Below are 21,290 nucleotides of genomic sequence, written 5' to 3'. Positions count from 1 at the left end.
AACACACAACAGAAAGGAAAACTCCTTTAATAAGATTTTTTTAAACTCATAAACACTCGACTTATAAAGAGCTGTAAATCCAGTACACCTCCAGTACATATGAAAGCAGGTGTACTGGTTCCAGTCACACCGACAGTGTGAGGACAAGACAGGATTTACGAGGCTTGGTCAGAGATAGAGATGTTTTTTTCTGAGAATACGATGGGATTGTAAATGACATTGGAAAAATTGCATAAGGATGGAGATTTGTGAGGATGGAGACAGGACTTTGCGAGGATGAAGTAGGGATATAGATGAAATTGTGAGGATGGAGATGGGACTTTATGAGGATGAGGTAGGGATATAGGTGAGAAAACTTGTCAGAATAAAGAGAACAATTTGTGAGGATGAGATAGTTATATGGATCAAACTTGTGAGGATGGAGATGGGACTCTGTGAGGATGAGGTAGGGATATGGATGACACTTGTAAGGATGGAGAGGTAATGGAGACAGGACTTTGTGAGGATGAGGTAAAGATACAGATAAAACTTGTGAGAATGGAGACAGGACTTTGAGAGGATGAGGTAGAGATATGGATAAAAGTTGTGAGGATGGGTAAGGGATGGAGAAGGGACATTGCAAGGATGAGGTATGGAAATAGGTGAGAAACCTTGTGAGGATGGAGAGAGTGCACTTTGTGAGGATGAGGTAGGGATACAGATGATATTTGTGAGAATGGAAATAAGACTTTGTGAGGATGAGGTAGGAATATAGGTGAGAAAACTTGTGAGGATGAAGATAGGACTTTGCAAGGATGGGGTTGGGATCCAGATATGATTTGTGTGGATGGATAGGGGATGAGACAGGGCATATAAGAATGGGTTGGGATAAAGAGAGACATTCATTCAGGAATGAATGAAGAAAACAGCAATCATGGAGACAGAGGGCTATAAAAAGGCTCTCTCTATTAGAAACATCTCTAGTGTTGACATACACTAGAGTAACACTGATGCCGGGTGCAGATCTGTGTGTGTGTGTGTATGTGTGTGTGTGTGTGTGTGTATGTGTGTGTGTGTGTGTGTGTGTGTGTGCACGCGCACTGTGATAAATGATAGAGAGAAATGTTTCAGTTGCTTTTGTGGAGGTTTTCTTGGATTTGTCCCTCGAAGAGATCTCCAAGAGAATCAATCATTTTCTCCATAAGCACATACACCTGAAACACACACACACACACACACACACACAGTTCATCATTATCTCAATCACATTTGTATAGTATTAGTTAGAACCAGATCACTGGTGTCTGTCTCTCTATCTGTTCTAAGCACCCTTATCTGTGTGGCTACTGTGCTAGTTCTTATTTCCAGCCTAAGAGGCGTGGCCTCTGTGCTAGTTATTTTTTCCAGTCTAGGAGGCGTGGCCTAGGTGTCTCAGTCCCAGTGAAGGATGTGTGTCATCTGTGTCTGTAAATAACAGTGAAAGAGCTGTGGCATGTATGTCTGTCACTCACACTGGTCCTGTCAGTCTAAGTGAGTGAAGCCAAGCTAACAGCAGAGAGAGAGAGAGAGAGAGAGACAGACAGACAGAGCGAGAAAGCCAGAGACAGACAGACAGAGAGAGAGGGAGAGAGACAGAGACAGACAGACAGACAGACAGACAGACAGAGAGAGCTATACACACTCCTAAGTGGAGAATATGAAAAATCTATTGTATACATGCTTCCATTATAAAGTGAAGAGGTATCTGTCCTGTGGAGAGCTGCAACAAAACAAAGAGCTTCAAACATCTGCTGAATTCATAAGACACGAGAGAGAGAGAGAGAGAGAGAGAGAGAGAGAGAGAGAGAGAGAGAGAGAGGATAGTTGGTGTGTAATGATTGTATAATAATTAAATCATTGCTGTTAATTAATAGACATATTTTAATCCAATAATAATTTGATTTGCTGTCATTTGTGACTATAAATCTGCTCACAACTGAACTGAGTGGAGGAGAAGAGGAAATCAGAGAGAGAGAGAGAGAGAGAGAGAGACACAAAAGTAGAAGAGGCTGGCTATAGGATTTTGTTGATTTTCTTTACTGGTCTGGGTTGAAGTCTGTTATGGATGATTGAGTGATGAAGATGAGACAGAAATCCAGTCTTAGATCTGTGTATGGATGAGTGCATGACAGTGCTGAGTCAGCAGATAATAAATGACCAGTGGAAACTATAGACACTTAGAATAACTCTAACATCACTTTCCCGAAGAGAATGAAACTTGTTTACTGTGATGGCTGCTACATCATGGCCTCTGGTTACAGACTTTAATATGTCTCCAGAAATATTGGCACCCTTGGGTAAAAACTGCTGGGGTTAAAACTGAATCAATCTTGCACGAAAATATAAGAGAAATTAATCTGTAATTCAAGTAATATTTTAACTTGTAATTATTGTTCTTGTTGTTTTTTATTAAAACTACATGTCATAATTATTGGCACCCCATATGTTTAGTATTTTATGCAACCATCATGCAATTATGCTAATTAACACCAAAACAGTTACTAACTAATTAGTATTAATAATGTAGTATTCATAATGGCAGCTGAGTATGGTGTGTGTGTGTGTGTGTGTGTGTGTGTGTGTGTGTGTGTGTGTTTGTCCATGCCTGCCGGTGTAGGGTGTATCGGTATCTTTGCTGTAGTTCAGCTTTGATGTCTTCTTGTTGTTGTGTGGGCATGTTCATCTCCTTCTCCAAACCCAACACCTTCTCTTCCTCTTTGGGCTTGTTCTTAGTCCGGCCTTGCTCCTAAAACACACACACACACACACACACACACACACACACACACACAAAGCTGGCATAACACTGCTGCCCTCTGCTGTTCCCTCCCTCTTATTACAACTCATTACCTCTGCAGGTTTGTCCTTGGCTGCAGGTTTGGCTGCTCCTTTCTTCTCCTCCTTTCCTTTAATCAGTGGCACTGCTTTTCTTTCCATCACCTCCTCCTTCTTTGGCTCTTCCTCTGTGCAACCATTCGACTACTTTATTAACTAATTAATAGTTAAGCCAGTAGTGTAGGGGTAACTGTGTATGTGTGAGCATGAATCTGTCATGAAAGTAGTTGTATGTACTCACTGCTGTCTAATTCATGCTGTGTCTCTCCCCAGTTACGGTTTTCAGGAAGTCCTAGCACATGTCTGAGCCTCTGAGCTTCACTGGCTAAACCATCCAACATCTCCCTCCACAACTGCAGCCTGTGCACCAGAAAAGTCATAACCAGGATTCTTCCTCCCAAGGTCAGAATCAAGGCCACACCCCCATGACTTGTCACTCATGTTGTAAGATTTTATTTTGAGCTCAGATCATTCGCATCATTCCTGTCTCTCACGACTATTTATAACTTTTCACATAACTTGGTTTGGGTCAATTTCTTTTTCACACTCCATTAGCACAACTCTGAAGCCAGAGCTTAAAATTCTTCAAAAATTGACCATATTGGTGCCAAGTGGCCTCAAAAATTCACAGGCGTTGGAAGACTGTGGTTTTATATCAGCAAGCAAAGCAATACTTAACAATAATCTTCTGCTTTGAATATGGACAGGAACCCCAGGTTTTTGGACCTACCCTATTTGATGCAGTGTGAGAGGGATGGAGGCGGGCTGTGATTGGTGGAGTCGCAGCAGTAACGTGTTGTATCTGCTGAGAGCTTCCTCCTTGCTCAGTCCTGCACTGTCCTCCTGTGTATCAGCGTCTTCTGATGGCAAACATATCACCACCTTGTGGACAGAAGGAGCAAGTACACATACGCCTTAATGTTACTCCACGATTTAGCATGGAATACAATGGCCCTTTTTTATTCATTCATGGACTACAGGGTTCATCATTGGAAAGTGTGTGTGTGTGTGTGAATGAGAGAGTTCCACCTGATGAAGACTGCTCAAACACAGATCCCAGACGTCCTCTGTTGCTCTGGACTCTTTGACCTTTGACCATTTTGCCTGCTCCCACAGGCCCTTCAATGCCTCCACTGGCTCATGATGATAGTGTAGCTAACCCGACCCCCCCAAAAAAAAAAAAAAAAAAACACACACACACACACAAACACACACATACACAAACACACTCATAGTTAATTAACAGCACATAAAATGAACATTTGTTGTTATAAGATTAGACTACTTTTCTTCTAAATAATTTGTGTGTATGTGTGTGTGGTGTGAATAAGGGTGTTTCAACAGAGTACAAAAACAGTGTGACAAAAACGTGCTTTTTTATGAAGCCTCCCAAGGGGCTTCTGAAATGTTCTAGCCTAGATCCTAGATCCAATTAGACGGCTAATGGAATATAGCATTGTGTGTGTGTGTGTGTGTTCCAGGAAAAGTGTGGAATAAGTATGCAAAAGTCTTTAAGGATAGAAAGGCTTTCAGTATAGATCAAGCAGTCTTTCGATGACTGACGAGCAGTTTTAATGCTCAAGCAGCTGCACCTCAGCAAGGAAGCACAAGTCCCCATGAATCACTTCCTGTGAGGTTATGGATTATGGGTAAAAATCAAAACAAAACAGGGAACAGTGTATATGTAACACCCCCAGGTCCTACTTGCAACCTCTCCAAGTGGGTCTCCAACATGGGAGGCGGGTGCTCTAACAAGGAGGCTAAAGACTGCAGCCGCTAGCATCAGCACCTACAGCTGGCCTCCGTGACATATAGGTCTAGACGACAGTAAGACAAAAATATAAAGTATGTACCAGTCTGTGTGAACACGTGTTGCTATGTTTATTATATTTACTATGTTGACTATGTTTATTGTGCTGCAGGTTCCATTCATTTCCTGTGGTGAGAGAAATTATGTTCACACAAGATGTGTTGTTTACGCCTTAGACAGCAAAGAGAAGCATCATTAAGACAATCACATCCACATCAACATAATTATTGTAACCGTACACACACATGCAGCTATAATGATAGCGCTTACTTGGTAAGCAAGGCAAGAATACTGTTTCCTGTTTATATTTATTCAGGTTTGATAACAGCATAGATAATAATCCATAAAGGCAACAATTTCTTTTTCTCCATTCCAGCTGTTAGACTTTATTTTTAAATTTTCATTTTGTTGACATCTTTTAGCTTCTAAGTGCTGATATTGAATCTCAGTATTCCTCTTGGTGTTATGTGTACTGTTTTCTCTCAGTTAGAACACACTTTTATCATCTGAACTGATTATATGTGGCATCTTTTTCATGAATGAATGAAAAACGAATGGCTCTTGTTATGGAGCTCTTTACAACAATGGCTCTAGTTATGGAAACTTTAGGACTGAATTAATATGGTGGAATCTAGTTAAAGATTATAATGTACTTTGTGAGGACTTACCTACATTCTGAATAAATTGTGGTCTTTTGCTTGTGAAAACCTTCAATTGGATTTTAGTGTGTTTTGCGATGGCCTACATTAGGACTAAATTGTGTGGGGGTTTTTTTTATGAGGACCTACATTAGGATTGCAGTGTGTTTTGTATTGTGTGTTGTGGGGCCCCAAATGAAAAATTTGTGGGGACCTTCAATAGAACAGTATTATGTTTTGTGAGGACCTACATTAGTGAAAAATTGTGAGTTTTTTTGAGAACCTAAATTAGGAATGCATTGTGTTTTGTATTGTGTGTTGTGGTGCCCCAAATTAAAATGTGTCTTGTATGTACCTGCATTAGAATTTTAGATTGCCTTGTATGTACCTACATTAGAATTGTAGATTGCCTTGTATGTACCTACATTAGAATTGTAGATTGCCTTGTATGTACCTACATTAGAACTGTATTGTTTTTTTGTGAGGACCTACATTAGGAATGTAGTGCATTTTGTGATGCCTAGATTATGATTATGAGTTTGTGAGGACCTACATTAGTGAAAAATTGTGGGGGTTTTTTGAGAACCTAAATTAGGATTGCAGTGTGTTTTGTATTGTGTGTTGTGGGGCCCCAAATTAAAATCTTGTATGTACCTACATTAGAATTGTAGAGTGTTTTGTGAGAACCTGCAATAGAATGATTTTGTGTTTTGTGAGGACCTACATTAGGATTGTATTGTGTTTTATGAGGACCGACATTAGGATTCTAGTGCATTTTGCAATGCCTAGATTAGGATTCTAGTGTGTTTTGTGAGGCCCTACGTTAGGACTGTAGTGCATTTTGTGATGACCAACATTAGGATTGTATTGTTTTGTGAGGACTTAAATTAGGATTGTATTGTTTTTTTTGAGGACCTACATTAGGATTGTATGTTTTTTTTAGGACCTACATTAGGATTGAATTGTGTTTTGTGAACACCTACATTAGGATTGTAAGTGCATTTTGTGAGGACCTATATTAGGATTGTATTTGGTTTTGTGAGGACCTACATAAGGATTGTCTTGTGTTTTGTGAGGACCTACATTAGGATTGTATTGTTTTTTTAAGAACCTACATTATGATTATATTGTGTTTTGTGAGAACATGCAATAGAATTATTTTGTTTTGTGAGGACCTACATAAGGATTGTATTGTTTTTTTATAAGGACCTACATTAGGATTGTATTGTGTTTTGTGAGGACCTACATAAGGATTGTATTGTTTTTTTATAAGGACCTACATAAGGATTGTCTTGTGTTTTGTGAGGACCTACATTAGGATTGTATTGTTTTTTTATAAGGACCTACATTAGGATTGTATTGTGTTTTGTGAGAACATGCAATAGAATTATTTTGTTTTGTGAGGACTTACAGTAGGATTGTATTGTGTTTTGTGAAGACCTACATTAGGATTGTAGTGCATTTTGTAATGCCTAGATTATGATTGCAATGTGTTTCTTGAGGACCTACATTCGGATTCTGGGCATTAAATTGCTCCTCCTCTGTCATATAGAGTTGAGCTGGTGAGCTTGGCCTTTCTGGAGTATGAATCCCATGCAGCAACTCGAACACCACAGACCTGCAGACTGACATAGCCACTCGATGCTCCAGCTCCATCTACATCATACACACATTTATATTACTATACATAAATGCACATGAACACTGCATTAATGTACACACAATTTATACTTACTGTCATGCGTTAACACACATTTTACATCACACACACACCTCTAGGGCTGTTCTCCGTTCAGCAGTTTTGTCTTGGTACAGAGCCATGCCCTTTAGTGTGACCTGAAGTATGGCTCCGCCCATCAGCACAGGGTGTGTGTGCAGTTTCCATGCCTCTGTCATGATCCCAGGGCTCACAGTCTTAAAGATGAACAGAATTCTCATGATATCGCCTGGCAGTATCACAGCTGTATCAGAGACAGAGTGACCAGTTGTTATGGTAACCAGAATTATTTATTAGCATCTGCTAAATGTTTAGCAGTTAAGTTTGTTAGCATCACTTGGATTAAGCATGCTAAATTAAATTCATGCAAATCCCAGAGGCTCTTATGGCACACATTATGGGTCGATAAATGTACTGAACATATTCATTCAAGTGACCATGAGTTCTTTTTCATGTGGTGTGTCATCTTCCATTCACTAGAGTTTTTCAACCAGGGGAATTTAATCCATGCTAACATTCAGTATTTACATCATTTTGCAACTTTCAAAATTTATAATGGCTTGCCAGGCTGTTTGGCCTACAAAGAAGTCAGGTTTCTTTCTTTCAGAATACAATGCCTCCAGAAAGTTTTCACCAATGTACAGCATACATTCTTCTTGCTTAAATTTGGCTCCATCTGTGTTGCCTGTGATGAAAGTATCTTGTCCCTCTTGCTGGAAAGCAACCCCAGAAGTCAAAATACTTACATAAAGGAAGAAATGAGTTCAGACAGTATCCATCACAAGGGTTTATGTTTTTATGTGAGACAGGTGTGTGTATGGAAACATGGTCTTGAATTGTGCACAAGTGTGCAATTTGGGATACTTCTAATGACGTCCTTCTACTGCTCGTCTTCAGCATACTCAGCATAACAATGGAAACACACAACTATGACTTTGCAGAACATTTGAGACTTCTTTAAGAGCACAAGTGTCAAGTCTCAGTCAAGTCTAATAGGCCAAACACATGTGTTTTCTGGGGACCTACATTAGAACTGTAATGTGTTTTGTGGGCACTTGCATTAGCATTGCAGTGTTTAGGACTGAGGTATGTTTTGTGAGGACCTAGACCCCTGATTCAAGTTAGGACTGCAGTGTAGTGTGTGAAAACCTAGATTAGGACTAGGGGGTGTTTTGTAGGGACCTGCATTGAGACTGTAGTGGGTTTTGCAGGGACATGCTTAGGATTGCTGTGTTTAGGGCCATGGTGTGTTAATAGCATTGCATTATGGTCCTTCAAAGGCTCACTACAATGCTGTTGTGGCCCAGGCCTATGGGCAACATTGAGTTTGACCTGGTTTAGAGTGAGATATTGTGTGTGTGTGTGTATACCTGTTGCTGTGTTAAAGTAAAATTGCTGAGTGTGCATATGTGTTTTGGCCTCAGGAAAGCTATGTGGCAGCTCCAGTTTCTGCCAGCTGTAGTAGATGGCCGTGCTTCCCTCATTCTTCAGTTCCAGGTGAGAACATGTGCTCTCACCCACCACAGCCTCGAATGTCAGGCAGACAGAGACACCAACCTCTCCCTGAACACACACATACACAAAGAACATTTCAATAAATTGCGACCTTTATCTGCAAACCTTTTTTGGCGCAAAAGTGCACCTGATGAGAGGTGGTGCTTCCAGTCCAGCATGCCAGTTCACCACTGATCCTCAGAGCAGGAAGCAGCTCCACATCTAGCATGACATCATCAAAAAGCGCCAGTGGGTCCCTTCAACAATGATCACAGACAGGTTCAGAATCACGCTTCATCACTGAAATATCTACAGAATGTTGACATAATTTCTACTCTAAATTCAGGCTCATAATTTATTTCAAATCCTGTATGAAGTGCAGGTGATAGTTATAGTTATAGTGATAGTGCTTAAAGTACAGTTTTACCTGAAAACGAGTTACATAGTGAATAATTCTATGTAGATGTAGAAAGGAACCTACTCATTCTCTTTTTGCTCTCCCTCGCTCCTGTCCTCCTCATTCTGCTCCAGCTTCCTACAGAATTCCACTGACTCAGAGGTGAAAGGTTGACTAGTGCCCACAATCTCCAACCCATCCATCTCCTGCAAGAGAGAGAGAGAGAGAGAGAGAGAGAGAGAGAGAGAGGCCATATTACCTACCCACTAACAACCATTAAAAGTGATGCAAATTACACAATCATTACTGGATTGTGATTGGTCAGGAGATGTTGATTAATTCTCTATACACTCAAAAAATAACTCTTTAAATGAACTTAATTGAATCATGGAAAGAATTTCTACGTAAATTAAGGTTTTCTTTCAGCATTAATGAATTTTGTTGGCCCAACATCATGTGCTTAGGTTCAGTCAACTTAATTAATTAGGATTCATTTAACTTATTTACTACAGTTGGGTCCATCATAATTTAATAGTGTTGAACCAACATATTAAGGCTGACCCAACATAAGAAGGTGTGGCCTCAGTGTCTGTCAGTACAATAATGAGGCATGGCCTCTGAGCCTCTAAGTGCAGTAAAGGAGGTGTGGCCTTTGTGCATGTCAGTGCAGTAAAGAGGCTTCTTTCTGGTTTCTTGGTGACATGACAGTCTGTGTTTATTTGTCATATTAACTTCGAGACAGTTAGAAAGAGAAGATGCTGGTGAGGGAATGGCTATTTGTAGCTGCTATAATGGAATTGAGAACAGGAACTTGTTTTGCAGATGTTCCACAAACCCTGAATGTAACTATTAGTGGGTAGGAAGTATACTATGTCATTCTTCCATATGATCATTCAAAAGTTTTCAAAACTTTCTCCTATTTTTTCTCTCCACTTTCAAAAATGAGTGATCTGGTGTTCTGTACATTGTCTTCCTTCAATTCCTCCAACTTGGAGACACACTGATCTTGCTCGATGTCGATTTCTGTATTTCAAAATCTTTTTTTCACTATCAGTGTCCTTGTAAGTCTACAACAGGACAGTGTGTAACACATCTGTGCACTGAAACATCACGGATAGAGAGAGAGAGAGAGAGGGAGAGAGAGGGAGAGAGAGGGAGAGAGAGACTCAGAGGACAGGAACGAAAGAACAGAAGGCCATGCCAGGGTGCTATTATAGTGTGTGTGTGATAATTGCTGAAAATTAGCACTAACAATGCAAGAAGCTGTGCGTCCTGGGAACATGGTGTGTTTGTGTGTGTGTGTGTTTGTGTGTATGTGTTTGTGTGTGTGTGTGTTTGTGTGTGTGTGTTTGTGTGTTTGTGTGTGTGTGTGTTTGTGTGTATGTGTGTGTGTGTTTGTGTGTGTGTGTTTGTGTGTTTGTGTGTGTGTGTGTTTGTGTGTATGTGTGTGTGTGTTTGTGTGTATGTGTGTGTGTGTTTGTGTGTGTGTGTGTTTGTGTGTATGTGTGTGTGTGTTTGTGTGTATGTGTGTGTGTGTGAGACAGACAACCTTACCTGAAAAGGAACATTATTACATTGATGTAGGCCTGACCACTTTTCATTTCTGTAGGATAAAAACGGGTGTGGCCACAATGCCTGTCAGTGCAATAAAGGAGGCGTGGCCACAATGCCTGTCAGTGCAATAAAGGAGGCATGGCCACAATGCCTGTCAGTGCAATAAAGGAGGTGTGGCCACAATGCCTGTCAGTGCAATAAAGGAGGTGTGGCCACAATGCCTGTCAGTGCAATAAAGGAGGCATGGCCACAATGCCTGTCAGTGCAATAAAGGAGGCGTGGCCACAATGCCTGTCAGTGCAATAAAGGAGGCGTGGCCACAATGCCTGTCAGTGCAATAAAGGAGGCATGGCCACAATGCCTGTCAGTGCAATAAAGGAGGCGTGGCCACAATGCCTGTCAGTGCAATAAAGGAGGCGTGGCCACAATGCCTGTAAGTGCAATAAAGGAGGCGTGGCCACAATGCCTGTCAGTGCAATAAAGGAGGTGTGGCCACAATGCCTGTCAGTGCAATAAAGGAGGTGTGGCCACAATGCCTGTCAGTGCATTAAAGGAGGCATGGCCACAATGCCTGTTAGTGCAGTAAAGGAGGCATGGCCACAATGCCTGTCAGTGCAATAAAGGAGGCGTGGCCTCTCTGTCAGTGCAGTAAAGGAGGCGTGGCCTCTCTGTCAGTGCAGTAAAGGAAGCGTAGCCTCTCTGTCAGTGCAGTAAAGGAAGCGTAGCCTCTGTGCCTGTCAGTGCAGTAAAGGAAGCGTAGCCTCTGTGCCTGTCAGTGCAGTAAAGGAAGCGTAGCCTCTGTGCCTGTCAGTGCAGTAAAGGAAGCGTGGCCTCTCTGTCAGTGCAGTAAAGGAAGCGTAGCCTCTCTGTCAGTGCAGTAAAGGAAGCGTAGCCTCTCTGTCAGTGCAGTAAAGGAAGCGTAGCCTCTGTGCCTGTCAGTGCAGTAAAGGAAGCGTGGCCTCTCTGTCAGTGCAGTAAAGGAAGCGTAGCCTCTGTGCCTGTCAGTGCAGTAAAGGAAGCGTGGCCTCTGTGCCTGTCAGTGCAGTAAAGGAAGCGTAGCCTCTGTGCCTGTCAGTGCAGTAAAGGAAGCGTAGCCTCTGTGCCTGTCAGTGCAGTAAAGGAAGCGTAGCCTCTCTGTCAGTGCAGTAAAGGAAGCGTAGCCTCTGTGCCTGTCAGTGCAGTAAAGGAAGCGTAGCCTCTGTGCCTGTCAGTGCAGTAAAGGAAGCGTAGCCTCTCTGTCAGTGCAGTAAAGGAAGCGTAGCCTCTGTGCCTGTCAGTGCAGTAAAGGAAGCGTAGCCTCTCTGTCAGTGCAGTAAAGGAAGCGTAGCCTCTCTGTCAGTGCAGTAAAGGAAGCGTGGCCTCTGTGCCTGTCAGTGCAGTAAAGGAAGCGTGGCCTCTGTGCCTGTCAGTGCAGTAAAGGAAGCGTAGCCTCTGTGCCTGTCAGTGCAGTAAAGGAAGCGTAGCCTCTGTGCCTGTCAGTGCAGTAAAGGAAGCGTAGCCTCTGTGCCTGTCAGTGCAGTAAAGGAAGCGTAGCCTCTGTGCCTGTCAGTGCAGTAAAGGAAGCGTAGCCTCTCTGTCAGTGCAGTAAAGGAAGCGTAGCCTCTCTGTCAGTGCAGTAAAGGAAGCGTAGCCTCTGTGCCTGTCAGTGCAGTAAAGGAAGCGTGGCCTCTCTGTCAGTGCAGTAAAGGAAGCGTAGCCTCTCTGTCAGTGCAGTAAAGGAAGCGTAGCCTCTCTGTCAGTGCAGTAAAGGAAGCGTAGCCTCTCTGTCAGTGCAGTAAAGGAAGCGTAGCCTCTGTGCCTGTCAGTGCAGTAAAGGAAGCGTAGCCTCTCTGTCAGTGCAGTAAAGGAAGCGTAGCCTCTGTGCCTGTCAGTGCAGTAAAGGAAGCGTAGCCTCTCTGTCAGTGCAGTAAAGGAAGCGTAGCCTCTGTGCCTGTCAGTGCAGTAAAGGAAGCGTAGCCTCTCTGTCAGTGCAGTAAAGGAAGCGTAGCCTCTGTGCCTGTCAGTGCAGTAAAGGAAGCGTAGCCTCTCTGTCAGTGCAGTAAAGGAAGCGTAGCCTCTGTGCCTGTCAGTGCAGTAAAGGAAGCGTAGCCTCTCTGTCAGTGCAGTAAAGGAAGCGTAGCCTCTGTGCCTGTCAGTGCAGTAAAGGAAGCGTAGCCTCTGTGCCTGTCAGTGCAGTAAAGGAAGCGTAGCCTCTGTGCCTGTCAGTGCAGTAAAGGAGGCGTGGCCTCTCTGTCAGTGCAGTAAAGGAAGCGTAGCCTCTGTGCCTGTCAGTGCAGTAAAGGAAGCGTAGCCTCTGTGCCTGTCAGTGCAGTAAAGGAAGCGTAGCCTCTGTGCCTGTCAGTGCAGTAAAGGAGGCGTGGCCTCTCTGTCAGTGCAGTAAAGGAAGCGTAGCCTCTGTGCCTGTCAGTGCAGTAAAGGAAGCGTAGACTCTGTGCCTGTCAGTGCAGTAAAGGAAGCGTAGCCTCTGTGCCTGTCAGTGCAGTAAAGGAAGCGTAGCCTCTCTGTCAGTGCAGTAAAGGAAGCGTAGCCTCTCTGTCAGTGCAGTAAAGGAAGCGTAGCCTCTCTGTCAGTGCAGTAAAGGAAGCGTAGCCTCTGTGCCTGTCAGTGCAGTAAAGGAAGCGTAGCCTCTCTGTCAGTGCAGTAAAGGAAGCGTAGCCTCTCTGTCAGTGCAGTAAAGGAAGCGTAGCCTCTGTGCCTGTCAGTGCAGTAAAGGAAGCGTAGCCTCTCTGTCAGTGCAGTAAAGGAAGCGTAGCCTCTCTGTCAGTGCAGTAAAGGAAGCGTAGCCTCTCTGTCAGTGCAGTAAAGGAAGCGTAGCCTCTGTGCCTGTCAGTGCAGTAAAGGAAGCGTAGCCTCTCTGTCAGTGCAGTAAAGGAAGCGTAGCCTCTGTGCCTGTCAGTGCAGTAAAGGAAGCGTAGCCTCTGTGCCTGTCAGTGCAGTAAAGGAAGCGTAGCCTCTCTGTCAGTGCAGTAAAGGAAGCGTAGCCTCTGTGCCTGTCAGTGCAGTAAAGGAAGCGTAGCCTCTCTGTCAGTGCAGTAAAGGAAGCGTAGCCTCTCTGTCAGTGCAGTAAAGGAAGCGTAGCCTCTCTGTCAGTGCAGTAAAGGAAGCGTAGCCTCTCTGTCAGTGCAGTAAAGGAAGCGTAGCCTCTGTGCCTGTCAGTGCAGTAAAGGAAGCGTAGCCTCTCTGTCAGTGCAGTAAAGGAAGCGTAGCCTCTGTGCCTGTCAGTGCAGTAAAGGAAGCGTAGCCTCTCTGTCAGTGCAGTAAAGGAAGCGTAGCCTCTCTGTCAGTGCAGTAAAGGAAGCGTAGCCTCTCTGTCAGTGCAGTAAAGGAAGCGTAGCCTCTGTGCCTGTCAGTGCAGTAAAGGAAGCGTAGCCTCTCTGTCAGTGCAGTAAAGGAAGCGTAGCCTCTGTGCCTGGCAGTGCAGTAAAGGAAGCGTAGCCTCTCTGTCAGTGCAGTAAAGGAAGCGTAGCCTCTCTGTCAGTGCAGTAAAGGAAGCGTAGCCTCTCTGTCAGTGCAGTAAAGGAAGCGTAGCCTCTCTGTCAGTGCAGTAAAGGAAGCGTAGCCTCTCTGTCAGTGCAGTAAAGGAAGCGTAGCCTCTGTGCCTGTCAGTGCAGTAAAGGAAGCGTAGCCTCTGTGCCTGTCAGTGCAGTAAAGGAAGCGTGGCCTCTGTGCCTGTCAGTGCAGTAAAGGAAGCGTAGCCTCTGTGCCTGTCAGTGCAGTAAAGGAAGCGTAGCCTCTCTGTCAGTGCAGTAAAGGAAGCGTAGCCTCTGTGCCTGTCAGTGCAGTAAAGGAAGCGTGGCCTCTGTGCCTGTCAGTGCAGTAAAGGAAGCGTAGCCTCTCTGTCAGTGCAGTAAAGGAAGCGTAGCCTCTGTGCCTGTCAGTGCAGTAAAGGAAGCGTGGCCTCTGTGCCTGTCAGTGCAGTAAAGGAAGCGTAGCCTCTCTGTCAGTGCAGTAAAGGAAGCGTAGCCTCTGTGCCTGTCAGTGCAGTAAAGGAAGCGTGGCCTCTGTGCCTGTCAGTGCAGTAAAGGAAGCGTAGCCTCTCTGTCAGTGCAGTAAAGGAGGCGTGGTCTCAGTGTCTGTAGTGTCTTTGTTGTGTAAGAAGTTGTGTAAGAAACAGGTCCTAGTTGCTTTCTCCCCCTTTAGAGGACAATAAGGACTTAATAAAAAGTTATTTTATAGACTTAAAAAAGTAGAGGAAAAAAGAGAAGTAAAAGAAGAAGATAAAAAAGAATATTTATGTGCTTAGTTGCTACAAAAGCATTAGGAATTTTCATCTGTTGGAAACTTAAATTAAAAATTTGAATCTTTTGGCCTGGCAGTGTATTGTTTCCACCTCAGACTGCTGATTATTTCATATTTCAGATGATACACAGCACTAAGAGGAACATATTTAAATGAGCCATGTGGCTTATGTAGCTAATGAGTCATTAAATATTATGAGCATGAAGAATGAGTGTGTGTGTGTCTTACAGGCTGATTGAATTCGAGGTCACTCAGTACATTTCTGAGCTCATTTTGGCGATGCTTCAGGAACTGACTGTGACTCCACACTCTACTGGCTGAGCGCTCAGATAGGACATTACCTACACACACACACACACACACACACACACGATACACAATAACACATAAAACATAATACATACATTGTATAAAACAGCAAGCCATGTACAATGACTTTCCATGTGTGTGTGTGTGTGTGTGTGTGTGGTGTACCAGACTCCAGGCGTGTTATATGGGGCTGTGTGATGTGTGTGATGGGTTTCACGTGTCCTCTCTCCTGCTGGGTCAGTGTGGCTGTGATTCCACTCAGTTCATCCCCAAATTGCTGTGGAACACTCCAGAACTCACTGCCCACACGGGCACCCTGACAGAACGCAACCAGGAAAGAAAGGAAGGGAGGAAGAATGAGTTTTTGTCATAACAGAGCTTAGCTGCACTCATGAAATCTTAACACTGCTTATGTAACCTAGTATCTAAACCAGCAGTGTCCAATCTTCTCTGCAAAGCACCGATGTGGGTGCAGAAGCTGCCTGATTCCACCTGTTTAATCAGCTGACCTTGGCTTTTAATAGACTCAAGTGTGGCTTTTTCTCAGTTGGAATGAAAACCTGCCCCTACAACGCCTCATTCTGGATTAAACTGGACTCCCCTGATCTAAATATCTAAATGATATACCCGAAATGGTACAAAAGACCCATCATGCACTTGGCTTCTTGTTGGAATGTTATATAAGAGGAATTTATTTATAATCACATGTCCATAGTGTAATGCGGGAAGTCTTCGGCTAATCAGTTCCCTCTGCTCCTGAGTTTCTCTGAATCTGTTCGAATGGTTCATCAGCAGATCCTCCACCGGTTTCTGCAACAAATCTGACACACAATACAGAACATCAGCGGCTCCTCCATCAGCCATCCTGCTGCAGAGAACAAAACAGGCTAGCGCTCTTACAATGTAGTCCTCGGGTCTTAAAGCCTCAGAGACGATGCAAATGTCACAACTTTGATACCTTTAAACAAGAGGTTTTCCAGCTCACAGAGTCTCCAATGTTTCAAAACGCTGTTCAAAGTCACAACAACACTGAGAGTGTGTTAGTATAGGGTTCCCCAACCTTTTTAGTACCATGGACCGGTTTAATACCGGACAACTTTTTCCATGGCCTGGGGTGGGGCGATTGGAGTTTTTAAAAGAAAGAAGACCATTTAAAAAAAAAAAACATATATATATGTATATATATATATATATATATATATATATAATTTTACATTTTATATATTTAACATTATTAAAAGTTTATTGATGTTTTGTGACCCGGTACCAAATGATCCGGGCTTGGGGGTTGGGAACCCCTGTGTTAGTGCAGTTTATGACATGCTGAGTGAAGCCTCCACACAATGAACCAGAATAAAGCCATATCATTTCAGGAAGTTAACCAAACACATGAAGTCATACGAGGTCTTTCACATCAGTTGTTTTAAGACTGTTCTAAATTGATGTCTCAGAATAGAATAGAATGTCTCATAATGTATTTATAATGTGTGTCTGTGGGGGAAGGGGGGATGTGGAGGGAGGGTGTTTTCCTAATAGACATTTGGCATTTCTTAAAATGGCTGAAAGAAAAAATGACATGGATTTTAGAGCTGTAGTGAGCAGAGACTGTGGTTTATTTCGCATCACATCTACCTAGCACACCCACTCATCTCCAAATGATTCATTCAACTGTGTGTGTGTGTATTATGTGAACATTTACACAGTTGTGTGAAGAGACAGTGTGTTCTGTAGCGCACACACACACACACATGGTAGAGGGATTACCCTTAGTGTAGGCTGATGGTGTAGGCTACATCTACCCTGACTCACTTTGTCTTTGTGTGTATGGACGAGTATGGAGCTCTTTACTGTTCCTGCTTCCTACAGTGCTACTGGATTTATGTAACAGAGGTGAAGAGGTCTTTTTACATATTTATTTTTAGGTTCATTCCTGCTTGAGTTTTCATAAAGGCCTCTGAGCTTCACAATCACGACTCCAACACTAGCAGTTTCTCCTGCTAGTCCACTGACATGTATGCACTTCATTCTCTGCCTGCACTGTGAAATGTTATGGACTCACTGGAGATGAAGTTCTTCTGCCGGCGTCTCTCTGCCATGTGATAAGACCAGTGATTAAGGGCGTGTCCTTGCTGGTCCTGCCCATAGTGTAGACGAGATTTGGTCTTCTCTTCAGGTTTCTGTCCTCCACAGCCCAAAGGTTGTTGTTTGTTCACATCAGGAATTCTCTTAACGAGCTAAAGAGACAAATGCAGTAAAACACAGCATTGAATTAAGTTGCTTTTATTTGTCACATATACATTACAGCACAGTGAAATTCTTTCTTCACATATTCCATCCTTGGAGGGTTGGGGTCAGAGCATACGGTCAGCCATGATGCAGCACCTCTGAAGCAGAGGGCCTTGCTCAAGGGCCTAATGGTGGTAGCTTGATAGTGGTGGGGCTTGAACCTCGATCTCCAGGGCAACAACCCAAAGCCGTAACCACTTGAGCTACCATCACCTCATGTTTTGATGACAGAGATCAAATTCCCTAGGTTAAGCTTTAGTGTTGAAGATTCATTTAATGCTTCATAAAAAAAAAATTCTCACCTCCATCTCTCCTCTAGCCTCCATCTCCTTCCTAAAGTCCTCCAGACTTCCCAGGATGCTGTGCGGCAGGACCATGCCCTGGGCATCAAAGCGTGGCCCTCCAGGATCTTAGAAACAGTTGAAGAAGATGGTATTTTAACTGCTTGGCTATTTTTTTATATTAGTGCAGTTTGCAAACAATTTCTTTAGTGACAGGATTTTTACATCGTTTATGCTCACCAGTATAATCCAGTGGCTGAAGTTCAGCATTCTTTGGGAGGAGCCTCGCCATGGCAACCCTAACACCAGTACTGAGGTCATCAGGAGAGCGGGTCTTACGGACCAGCACGCGGCTTGTCGCTCTGGGCTTTTGGGAGTCTTTTGGGGGTCGAGGGGCTCGCAGCTGTGTGAACTGAGACTGTATAAAACTCATACATCATAATAAACTCATCTCCAGCTGTTATTTCCATGTCCACTTCACCCTGACTCGCATTACACTGAGCTGTGGAAAATAATGGCACCTTCACATCAATGAAAAAGGATTCCCGCTGCCTTTGGGAAAACGTATGAATTTTAATTTATTAATTGATTTTACCTGGGTGTTGTTTTATAAACTCTAAAATGTTGTATAAAACTCAAAAGTAATTCTTATTAACTGTATGATATGATAGAACTTCATATTTCCATTTGAGATTCCTCATACACATGTGGATTTTTTCCCCTTATAATATGTAAAGATTTTGACATTTTGGACAAACCAAACTGTGGATTCTATTACTTCATCTGTAATATGTTGTAAGGCACACTTGATCATCAGTTGATTGCTGTTTACTATGTTCACTCAGAACTGCTTACTGCCTCAAACCAAACCATCACATCATAAAGCACATACCTGGTAAAGTCAAATGCTATAGATTGGACTTTTTCTATCATTTTTGTATCTAACTCTCTCTCTCTCTCTTTACCTTCTGTAGGTGTTTGGGTCTGATGGCCAGATTCAGGATGTCCTCATCATTCACAGTGGGACTCATCCATTGCTCCTCATTCACAGCACACTGACACTCATCTGATGCTTTCCCACGCTTCTTATCTGAGCCAAGGAGAGGAGAAGAGAGAAGAGAGAAGAGAAGAGAGAAGAGAAGAGAAGAGAAGAGAAGAGAAGAGAGAGAGAGAGAGGAGAGGAGAGGAGAAGAGAAGAGAAGAGAAGAGAAGAGAAGAGAAGAGAAGAGAAGAGAAGAGAAGAGAAGAGAAGAGAAGAGAAGAGAAGAGACGAGCATGTTTGTATAACATTATTTCTATCGTATTACATTTTCACACAGAGTAGATGCTTGTTTCTGATTGGCTGTCAGGTGTCTGTCCTGATATAGCAGGATCTGATGAGAGTAGTATCACAGGCTTCTTAAAAAACATCCAGGATCTGTCATGTTTCTTTTCTACTGTACCATTTTCTCTTTTATTTCTGGTTTCTATTGAGCAGAGACAGGCTGATGAGAGCCAGAGACCCAAATGTGGTGAAAGACACATTTAAAGAAATCTGTCTGTTTACCGAAGACATTCACATCTAGATCCTCACTGCTCACTCTTCCTGACTCCGCCCTACATTCACAAACCGGCGCTCGGCCACGCCACCGTCTCCACAAACCCATTTATTTAGTGTTGCACTAAGTGACAACAAAATCGCTTTTTAAATGCAGATACTGAGCCCCAGATCCACGAGCCTTTTTGCCAGGATGGAAGATGTTCAGTGTATCAGCTAGAAGCATCTAGAAGTAATCAGTGGCTCTGCTACGATTAAACACTTAAATTCTAGCTGGTCTCATGCAGAGGCTGAAAGAGAAGACAGACAGCGCTGACCCCATTACATACATCAGGACACTGAAGAGTCAGCGACACACTGACCTCCTTTTGTAACATCGTTCTTTAAAACTGGCGGCTGCATTTTATTATTTAATAGATAAATTTCCCCACCATGCTTCATCTTTCACCCTTATTGTCCCTCTCTTAACGCTTCTGGTTGGAAAAGTACAGCAGGAACATCCCGTGTGTTCGGACAAAAGATGACCCAGAGAGTTATGAAAGGGTGAGAGAAAGTGTGAGAGTGTCAGGGGGGCAAGAGGGAGAATCCAGGAGAAGTTATAAGAATGATGCAGCAAGCCATTATTCAGTGACAGTAATGATTGTGCTTGATGTAAAGCAGAATGATGCTGTGAAAAGAAAATTGTTTTTTAATTGTATTGGTTTTAATTTCAGTATATCATGCCATCTGGAGTTTTCTATTTTATTTTGAAAGGATTTGATGTCACTGTGGGTAAATACAGTCCATAAATCATTCCAATTTTACTGAAGTTCATTAGTCAGCCACTGAAATCTATAATAACGGATCACTTCTACCCAGACTGCCTGATTATCATGGGATGAAACCGACCCAATTAAAACAGAGTGCAAACTGTTTACTCACTTTTTCTGAGTAAATTCTAAAGCTTTGGTTACAGTGAATTCGGCTGAATTCTGGAAAACTGATAACAAATCAGGCTGAACTGTGGAATTTGTGAATGTATATGTAGATGAATTTCTAAAGTTCATGTTGTTTCAGGAAGATTTCGGACCTTCAGTGAGAAGAGGCCAACACTTCTAGTATCCTGAAGCATCTAGAGATGCACCAGCTCCAGTTGGATTCTGCGTCATGAAGATTTCATATAATCAAAGAGAAGATGCCCACCCCTTGTGGTTTTTGAGGAGAACAACCTCCTAATTAATACACACAAGCTGTATCTCCATCATTGAGCATTTGAAGGCTGCAGCATGGAGGACTTAATAAGGAACTCAGATGAGCTAATTGAGCTAATTTTGGAGTTGCTCAGGAGCTCCTGGTTACACAACTCCAATTGACTGTAGAAAGCACATTATTTATAATCACACTCTCTGGTGATTATAATCACACTGTCCAGTGTATACCAGATGAGGAAGGGTTCCCTTTTTAGTCTGGTTCCTATCAAGGTTTCTTCCTCTTTCATCTAAGGGACTTTTTCCTCGCCACAGTCGCCTCAGGCTTGCTCATTAGGGATAAATACAAATGAATTGAAATATAAGTTTAACCAGGGGTGGACTTAACCAATAAGCAAGGTAAGCAACTGCTTAGGGCCCCGGGGAATTAGGGGGCCCCGACCAATACCAAGAAGCCTATATAAATCATAGAGTACTTATTAATTTTCTATCATATATTGTATGGTCAGTCTATAACCATTAAGATTTTACCGTTATTATTACATCTTTTCAAATGCGGGGCCCCCCCATGATTCATAAATAGTGGAACGTTCCTATCATACTGCACATGCGCGAGATTCCCATACCTGGAATCGCTTAGGGCCCCCAAATCACTAAGTCCGCCCCTGAGTTTAATATTAATCTTGAACCTTCTGACTAACATTAATCCTAAACTTTTTGTACCATATTTCTTATATTTCTTTAAAGCTGTTTTGAGACAATGTCCATTGTTAAAAGCACTATAGAAATTAAATGGAATTGAATTGTGTACGGAGCTGATTCATCAAACGCAGCAGTAAAGATGTCTAAACCCTCACTAGTGACTTCTTCATGAGAAGAGTTCCACTGATGGAGTAGGTCTAATCAGTTCAGTCTGTAATCAGATAGACAAAGACTCTGTAGCATCACATCATCATCATCCAGACAGTGGAGAGTTTTAGCCAGCAGG

The 21,290-nt window shown here is 42.9% G+C and overlaps 1 protein-coding gene across 4 annotated transcripts in view; it reads right to left on the bottom strand.

Moving 5' to 3' along the window:
- Window positions 1–11: 11 nt before the first annotated feature.
- Window positions 12–21,290, bottom strand: part of mycbpap (mycbp associated protein) — a 24,483-nt gene continuing 3,204 nt past the window's right edge. The window contains exons 2-19 of one of the 4 annotated variants that reach the window (XM_058380622.1): window positions 18,544–18,668; window positions 17,819–17,996; window positions 17,600–17,706; window positions 17,071–17,245; window positions 15,717–15,832; window positions 15,177–15,327; window positions 14,931–15,043; window positions 8,994–9,115; window positions 8,661–8,769; window positions 8,389–8,581; window positions 7,075–7,262; window positions 6,811–6,957; window positions 3,883–4,008; window positions 3,584–3,735; window positions 3,095–3,213; window positions 2,869–2,981; window positions 2,624–2,764; window positions 12–1,193 (exon numbers count right to left, since the gene is read on the bottom strand). In XM_058380622.1, coding sequence (XP_058236605.1) covers window positions 1,107–1,193; window positions 2,624–2,764; window positions 2,869–2,981; window positions 3,095–3,213; window positions 3,584–3,735; window positions 3,883–4,008; window positions 6,811–6,957; window positions 7,075–7,262; window positions 8,389–8,581; window positions 8,661–8,769; window positions 8,994–9,115; window positions 14,931–15,043; window positions 15,177–15,327; window positions 15,717–15,832; window positions 17,071–17,245; window positions 17,600–17,706; window positions 17,819–17,996; window positions 18,544–18,668 — 2,462 coding nt within the window. In that variant the 3' untranslated portion in view covers window positions 12–1,106. The remainder of the gene's footprint in view (window positions 1,194–2,623; window positions 2,765–2,868; window positions 2,982–3,094; window positions 3,214–3,583; window positions 3,736–3,882; window positions 4,009–6,810; window positions 6,958–7,074; window positions 7,263–8,388; window positions 8,582–8,660; window positions 8,770–8,993; window positions 9,116–14,930; window positions 15,044–15,176; window positions 15,328–15,716; window positions 15,833–17,070; window positions 17,246–17,599; window positions 17,707–17,818; window positions 17,997–18,543; window positions 18,669–21,290) is intronic. The other 3 variants (XM_058380623.1, XM_058380624.1, XR_009203673.1) reach the window with 3 other exon arrangements.

Source organism: Hemibagrus wyckioides, linkage group LG26, assembly GCF_019097595.1.
Source record: "Hemibagrus wyckioides isolate EC202008001 linkage group LG26, SWU_Hwy_1.0, whole genome shotgun sequence".
NCBI lineage: Eukaryota > Metazoa > Chordata > Actinopteri > Siluriformes > Bagridae > Hemibagrus > Hemibagrus wyckioides.
The sequence above is the reverse complement of the archived record's forward strand: the minus strand, read 5'-3'. Positions and strand labels throughout refer to the sequence as shown.